Genomic DNA, 7,664 nt, shown 5'->3' with positions numbered 1-7,664 from the left:
GCTTACCTGAGGTTTTATTATTGAATATATCTTGGGAAGAGCAGAGACGGGCCCCAGGCATAGTCATAGATGAAGGGCTGAATGAGTTTTGGCCGGCTGGTATAGAAAAGGAGTCTTTATGCTTTTGTTTTGAAACTTGCAGAAGGGAAAATGCATTTGCGATTACTGGCAGCCACTGTTGAGGAAACAGGAAAGTGACGTATTTCTTTCATTGCTACTGGGAGTGCTTTACATGATGGGAATAGCAGTAGCAGGGATTTTAAAACCAGATACCAGTAGAAATGCTACAACTTTTTATGGAGAGCATTTTCTTACGTCTCAGTTTCCTTTTCATCCTGAATGACTGCTTGTTTCTGGGGCTCAGCATTACAGTAGATGGTATTATGAATACTTCCAGAGAGCTGAAATGCCCGCTTGTGTCTGAGGGATGGAGGTTTTTGAATCGAAATATGGTGATTACAGTAAAAGCTGAGTGCTGGAGGACAGTCAAACAGTGACAGAGGCTACCTGCTGCAATCTTTTCATATGGCTGTCTTCCTTGCTCCCTCTTATAATAAATGGTGTGTTTTGAAGAGTTGGCCAAGAAGTGGCTTAGTAAGGCAGGTGAACATCAGTGGTGCCTGGTGGTGGTGTCACTTGAATTCTGGCTGCCACCACGTGTGCTCTGGCAAGAGGGTGCTCACTTCCACGACCTGCTGACATCCTGTCATGGCTCTGACCAGATTTTGCACTAGTTAATGTGGCAGGTTGTGTGGCGTCACCTTGCAGCTCACTTTCTAAATAAGTAATTGGATACCACCATTCCTCTGCATTTTAAAGCTCCCCTTCAAGAGAAGGAACCCTGGATTTGGATGGCCTGGGGTGGGAGTGTGGCGTGTTTAGCTCTTGAAGCCAAAAGGGAATCTGTACAGAATAGCTGCTTAGGAAAGTCTGCCTTTATTTTTTTACATGTAATATCGCTGATCCTAATTTTATTGAGAGGATCTTTAATGGTGCTACTATTTTTCATTATTATTCACAGCCCGTAAATGAAAATAAATAAAAATCCCCCAAGGACTTAAACACTGTAGGACAGATACTATTTTAAAAGCCAGCACTTGTCAACAATTACAGTGATATATGAGAAACTGTCACCCATATATTTAGAAACTATGGCAGCTGTTTGCAAATCTGATGGTCACTTTTAATCACCAGTGTGCTCAGACTCCAGTTGTTATACCATACAAAAATGAGACTTTTCCCTTTCTCCTCCAGTCACGTGAGACTTGTTTAAGTCATTCCATAGCCTTTTCTCTCCCCATGCCTTGCTAGAAAAGAAGAAATGAACAACCGCGTAACAGCAATAAATGTATTTCCTTCTGCCCCCCAACCTTTTGCAAAAGGAGTCAGTTTCTGATGTCACAGAAATCTCGAGGTTGTCTCGTAGTTTCTTTGCATTATGGTTTGTAAATGAACACACTAGGGTATTACCGTAGCAGCTGCTCAATACAGATGCTGTGTTCTGCCCATTTTCAGACTGTACTCTAGCGGGGTCCTGCCACCCAAAAGTCACATCTGCTTCAATTCTTCAATTCAGGATGCAGGAGCTGGAACCACTTCCTGCAGCAGTAAGGAATGGAACTCGATACACATCTCCAAAGGCAGTGGACCAGTGGGTGGATTAATATTGCTGGCAAAATAATCCTCCTTTTCTTTCTCAGATAAAGATTATGCTAAGCACTACTACAGACAGTGCAGTGATGGAGCTGAAAAGCCACAGAAGCTAAAGGCCAGGCGGATAAGGAAATCAGAACCAAAAAGATATGTAAGATGCTCCCTGGGGGGGAAAAGATAATCCTTATGTAAAGGATTAATCAACCTTTCTCATAACCTGCATTAAAAAGCTGCAATTTTATAATGAAGTTGTGCATAAAGTCTGCTCCACAACAAAGGACAGCATAAGACTACAATCTGGTCAAGATGACTTTTGCTTCAACTCCTATCAAAGAACCAAAACCTCTTTTCTCTTTGATCATTCTGTATTGCATAATTTTAAGTACAGTTTTCAAATTAATCTTCAATGTTTAGAGGAGCAACGGGATTAAACATCGGTCTCTCCTTCTTTGATTGTATCTTTCCATAATTGGCTTCAAAATCTTTCTTAGTACCATTCAGGTTTTCTAGATTTCCACTCTTGATACTGTATCCCAAAGCAGAGAGTTTTTTAATCCTGTACTGAACTATTTGTGTCGTCAACTCCAGCACCATTGGTGTCTCTCTAATCTGCGCTATGGAAATTCCTTCCTTCAGCAATCCCTCAAGTCTTTCTTCCAGAATTGGAACAGAGTAGTAGAGAAGGGCTGGGCATTTCAGCACCAGTTGTTTGAATTCCTGGTCGCTGCACTTAAAGACGTTTTTGGAAAAAAGCATGCTCTTCTGCATAGTGGAGGGCGTGAGCTGGAAAATAAAACCTTTAAGTTTGGACAGCAGCTGCAGGACTTCGTGGTCAGTGAAATCACTCTTTCGCAGAAATTCCAAGTTTTCCTGAATTGCCGAGGAGGTACTTAACAAAATAAATGGATTTTGGCTCAGTAACTTCAGTATCCAGATCTTCATATTTGCATCAGAACCTCCTAAACTTAAATAATTCCTTTGTAACGTCTCTATCACGTGTTTGTTTTTCTCGGGTGGATTGTGGAAGATACTGGGCGCGCTTGTCAAGAACCTGGTGATTATATTATTCTTAAGTCCCAGTTCCTGAAAAAATAGAATATTTGCTTTCTGGTTCTCGTGATACCCAGTAGCGAAGAAAGAATCTGGAAACTGCTCTATTAATTTAATCAGCTGGTTTTCCTTCTGGCACACCAGTTGCCACAGAGCTCTTTGAGAGTTCACCTCCGCAGGACTACGCAGCATTGCCTCTGGGCAGCGTTCCAAGATACTGGCTATGGCAGGCTCATCCGCACCCATTTCCCGTAGGATTCTGGCGATTTCTGGGACGTAGGCCACCTCCTGGAGAAGGACCCATTCCTTCACTCTGCGTATTTTCTTAATATCCACTGACAATCTGTGGAGGTCCTCAATGGTTTTTTTATTTTCCTCTCCTGGCTTTGTATCAGTTGTATAGGTTGAATGGATTAAGAAGCTTCTGTTTGTTACCTCAGACCAAAAGGACAAAAACTTCAACCCAGGGCTACTGCCATGAGATCTTGCCAACAGAAATGTAACTGTATCTTTTGCACTGTGAGCAACTCCTCTCAACATCATGGAATGCAGCCCTACGCAGAGAGGAAAAACAACGCTTTGAAAACACATTGAAGACACAAATTATACCTCATAATGTTCTCAGAGCCATTGATATTTAGACTGAGCTGGCATAAGGAATTACTCTTAACAGTATTTTTTTGTTATTAGCACAAAAAATCAGCTTTTGTGCCAAAGGGAAAGAAAAGATTTTTGAAAGGTTAATGTTCTGACTGATGCCTCACCAGAACATAACATGCGGATGCAACCGTGCTGCTATGGGGGCAGCACTCTGTCCATGATATGCTGCAGTCATACAAGAACAAAGCTGTCAGCTATTTCCTGCAAGTGACGGTGTTACAGCTCACTCACACTGCAGTGGAAAAATGTTATATGCAATTTAATTTGACAGCAATTCTACTAAATGAATAAAAAACCACCACCACCACCACCAACAACAATACAGCTTAAAACATATTTCTTAGCTGTTCTGAATTTATTTGCTTAACTGCTTAGGCATTGTTGAGAGCATGACATGTTCCTTCATGTGTCAGAGCCCTCTCTGGTGCTCCTTCAGTAGCACTTCACAGCCTAACTGCCTTATCAACTCATTCTCTTTGCAATTAAGGAAAAAAATCATCAAACCCGTTTGTGTACCTATGCATTTTTCATTAGCTGAATCTGTTAACTGGGGCTAAGTAATCACCCTGATATTTGGGGGAGGAAGTAAGCACAGTGCCACATCTTCAGGCCTTTACTTGCCTTTACTGTACCTTCTTTCCACCTTCCGCTTTCTGTCCTTGCCTGCCATCTCCAGTGGGCCCACAGCCATTGTGCAGCCCTTTGGGTAGGTGCATGGCTGCTGTGCAGCTGTGGATAACCCAGTGGGGCAGCTTTGCTGGTGCTGTGTGCCAGGTATCATGAACAGCACAGGCAGTGCCACCTGCTCTGCCATGGCCGGAGGAACTGCAGCAGCAGTCAAGCATGCACAGATATCACAGAGTGTATCCTTAACTTCCTAGGGGGTGGTTTTGTAACAACCTTTGGGAAGCACCGAGGTGGAAGTGAGAACCTCTGGTCTCTGAAATGCTCGACCTAATTGCTGCTGCTGCTAACACACTGAAAATTGCTCTAACTCAAAAGGGAGAAAGAAGATACGATCACGTTGTGTATTGGACAATCCTATTTATACAGTCCCATTCACCTCTCCCAAAGCATATTGTGCTTCAAAAAGTACCCATTGTGTATTAAGTAAGGCTTTTTTTGTTGCTTTTTTATTTTTTATTTTTAGACAGAAAAGACTGTTACGATCACCCAACCTGATCTCTTGCATAACATATATCAAGAAGCTTCATGCAGAACAGCTACATAAAACCCTTACAACCTGATTTCTATCCCATCTTTCATGAAAATACGTGGTTTGTTTAGAGAACCAAAGTGGCAGAACTTCAGGCATGGTAAAACATTTTCTAGTGGTAAAATCCTTTTTTGTCAATAATGTGTATCATTGCTTTTAAGTTGATGTTTGTCTGTTTCTAGGAGCTGGATTTTATTATGTTGCCACATCATAAACTAGTAGATTAATACATAGAAAATGCTGAACTACATTCAAGCTTGTCATTAGCAGAAAGCTGTTCATTACTAACTTGGTTGTTAGTTATATTTCAAGTTTCTGAGGGACGACCTCACAGCTCAACAAAACTGTATACTGTAACTCCAGGTTTAATGGCTTTATCTTATACACTTTGTGGCTTGAGAAGCATTGTCCAGTGAGCTCTAGCACTGAATGAGTGATTCTCCAAGTAGCTATGAAAGAACCCCAAAGTGCAGGTAAGCCACAGATTTTTCCAGTCTTTTGTATCCTGAAAAAGTGACTTTCACCAGGACTGAAAACTGAAGCCTCTCCTCCATAGGAAGTGACACGACTGCCTGTGTTTGAGAACTGAGTGGTTCTATTCTGTTCACTGGGTGCAGTCAGAGTAAGCAGTCTCTGAAGGGTCAGAGCTTTCTGCATTAATGCTTTAGCTCAGCTGGAAACTGCCTTCTAAATAAACTATTGTTAAAATTGTTTGGGGTGTCAGGTGATAATTCCAAAGTACTAACTGGGAAAATAACTAACCATGACTTTTATTTCAATGTGTAATCCAGCTGTTAGGCAAAATTGCCTTGTGAGTAATGCAGTCACTTACAATAGAGAGTCATCTTACTGATTAGTTATGGAGCTTTTTAAAAACAAGGACAAATTCTGCTACAGTAAACTGTGCTCTTCCAAAATCTGACATGGAAATTCTTGCTAAGTTCGTTTTAGAAAAGCTTTAGGTTGTCTGGAAATATGTTTGGCATCAAAGCCATTTTTTTTTCTTGCTAATAGTGAGGATATGAGTGCACATAGCAGGGGGGTTGAAACTCGATGATCATTGTGGTCCTTTTCAACCCAGGCCATTCTATAATTCTATGTTCCATGCAGAAACACAGAATGCTGTAAAAGGAAGGAAACCTTCCTTTGCTAAACCACATTGGACTGCATACCCAGGAACTTTTGTAAAACAGTGAGCAGATTATACTGAAAAGAGATGAATAGATGATAATGTTATGGCGTGCAGCAGGAACGGAGAAGCTGCTTAGCAGTCACGCTTGGTGTTTGAAATGTACGCCAGTCTGTAGATGACAACAGCACACTTCCTGAGTATTTAACCTGTGCCAAGAGTTCAGAGTTCTCTTAAGCTCATGCCGGACAGCGGTTGATACCTGTATCGCAGCGGGGACTGCAAGTCAATGGAGAGATTAAAAGCCGAAAAGCCAGCCCAGATGGGCTGCTGGCCCTCACCCAGCTGCACCCCCTACAGCACGGCCTCTACCGCCCGCACGGCCCCGCCGCCCCGCGCCTGACCTGGCTCCTCCTGAGCGCTGCGCGGCCGCGCCGGGCCCGAACCCTGGCAGCGGGCGGGGCGGGGCGGAGCGGAACGGAACGAACGGAACGTACCGTACCATGTGGTCGGGGCGTGCGGAGCCGCCTTACCGCCATGGCGCGCAGACGGACGGCTGCGGGGTGGGGATCCCTCCCGGGTGGGGATCCCTCCCGTAAACAAGGACTTTGCCATCCTGCAGCTGCAGGTTTAGTGTGCTGTAGTTGGTGTCTTGGTGCTCTATGTTCTTAGAGTGCGGTGAATGCACTGCGTGGCGTGGCCTCCGTGATGGGAAATCACCTCAGGTTCCTGAGGAGAGGCACGCTGATGCCGTTAGGGGAGGCTTCTGTAAGCTCAGTGCGTGTCCTTCCATGTGATCACTGCACTTATTACAGAATAAAGCAGTACATTCACAGGTGTGGGCATCCGGCTGGCAGGGGGTGCTGATGCTGTGTCAGAAGCTGAACATGTGGTGCTGGTGAGGATCTGCTTCCTCTGGGTGTTTTGAGCTGTGTCTACTTTGGGTCTCTTCTCAAGTTAGAAAACAGATGGAACAATGACACGCAAACCATTTCTACTCGTAGACATGTGAGCACTTTCATAAGTGAATTACCGACTTAGAGGCAGGAGGGAGATCAACTTTTTATATGGGTAGAGAGTGATAGGACGAGGGGGAATAGTTTTAAAGTAAAAGAGAGGAGATTTAGGTTAGATGTTGGGAAGAAATTCTTCACTCAGAGGGCGGTGAAGCACTGGCACAGCTGCCCTGAGAAGCTGTGGTGCCCCATCCCTGGAGGCGTTCAAGGCCAGGCTGGATGGGGTCCTGGGCAGCCTCAGCTGGGGGGTGGCAGCCCTGCCCATGGCAGGGGTTGAAAATCAATGATCTTTAAGGTCTCTTCCAACTCAAGCCATTCTGTGATTTTACTGTTTTTCAGAGTAGCAGGGGATCTGCATGTTCAAATCCTTCAGAGCACTAAAATTGGCACTGTTGGTTTTGGAAACCCTTCCGTTGTCAGATGCACATGCAGTAGCCTGCGTGAGATCTAAGTGTGAGAGAACTGCAGGAGGGCCGCTCTGTGAGCCCGGTTCGGGCTGTTTCCCACCCCGCTGCACTTTAACGAACAGTCAGTGTTTGTCAATGTGTACATACAGTGATGTTAAGAACAGGGACCTGAAAAGCACTCCTAATTCTTAACACAATGTACGGTATACTTGATGTATGTACTTCATGTTCAATTCCTATCATGTCACGCTGCTGTGTTATCCTTTTCCCTTTCTGACTCTCCCCTCTTGATTTTGTTCTCATGGTCTGTGCTAAACGAGCCAAATTAGCAAACAGTGCTCCTTCAGAAAGTCACCCGCAGGAGAGCACAGCAGTGAGGCGAGCGGGATCCTTGATTAACCATGGCTCTATTTCCCTTCTTGTTCAGAGAGCCTCTGGAGCTTACGCACCTTAATTAATACATTCTTCACCTCCTCCCTTCCACTTGTGAGCCACAGCCCGACGGCCTAACAGGGAAGGTACGGTCAGAAGGG

At 44.3% G+C, this 7,664-nt stretch overlaps 1 protein-coding gene across 3 annotated transcripts; it reads right to left on the bottom strand.

Annotated features, from left to right (window-relative positions):
* Positions 1-917: 917 nt before the first annotated feature.
* MTERF2 (mitochondrial transcription termination factor 2) lies at positions 918-6,516 on the bottom strand. Of its 3 annotated transcripts, none has more exons than XM_025155620.3 (2): positions 6,206-6,516; positions 918-3,257 (listed from the first exon to the last, which is right to left on the bottom strand). In XM_025155620.3, exons 1-2 carry the CDS (start codon positions 6,321-6,323, stop codon positions 2,050-2,052), a joined length of 1,326 nt encoding a protein of 441 aa, XP_025011388.2. In that variant the 5' UTR covers positions 6,324-6,516; the 3' UTR covers positions 918-2,049. The 3 variants fall into 3 exon arrangements, with proteins under 3 accessions (XP_025011388.2, XP_004937867.4, XP_004937868.2); XM_004937810.5 differs by having other exon boundaries at positions 6,113-6,499; XM_004937811.4 differs by lacking the exon at positions 6,206-6,516 and adding an exon at positions 5,971-6,167.
* Between the last annotated feature and the right edge of the window lie 1,148 nt (positions 6,517-7,664).

Source organism: Gallus gallus, chromosome 1 (assembly GCF_016699485.2).
Source record: "Gallus gallus isolate bGalGal1 chromosome 1, bGalGal1.mat.broiler.GRCg7b, whole genome shotgun sequence".
Lineage (NCBI taxonomy): Eukaryota > Metazoa > Chordata > Aves > Galliformes > Phasianidae > Gallus > Gallus gallus.
Note: the sequence above shows the minus strand (reverse complement) of the source record. Positions and strands in the feature narration are given on the sequence as shown.

What these genes read in the sequence shown, in the direction of transcription:
- MTERF2 (XM_004937810.5), bottom strand. Translation starts at nt 6,323, where the DNA reads ATGGCAAAGTCCTTGTTTACGGGAGGGATCCCCACCCGGGAGGGATCC. An exon ending in CAGCGCTCAGGAGGAGCCAG is followed by an intron (nt 3,258 to 6,112) that starts GTCAGGCGCGGG and finishes CTCTCTGCGTAG; the next exon opens with GGCTGCATTCCATGATGTTG.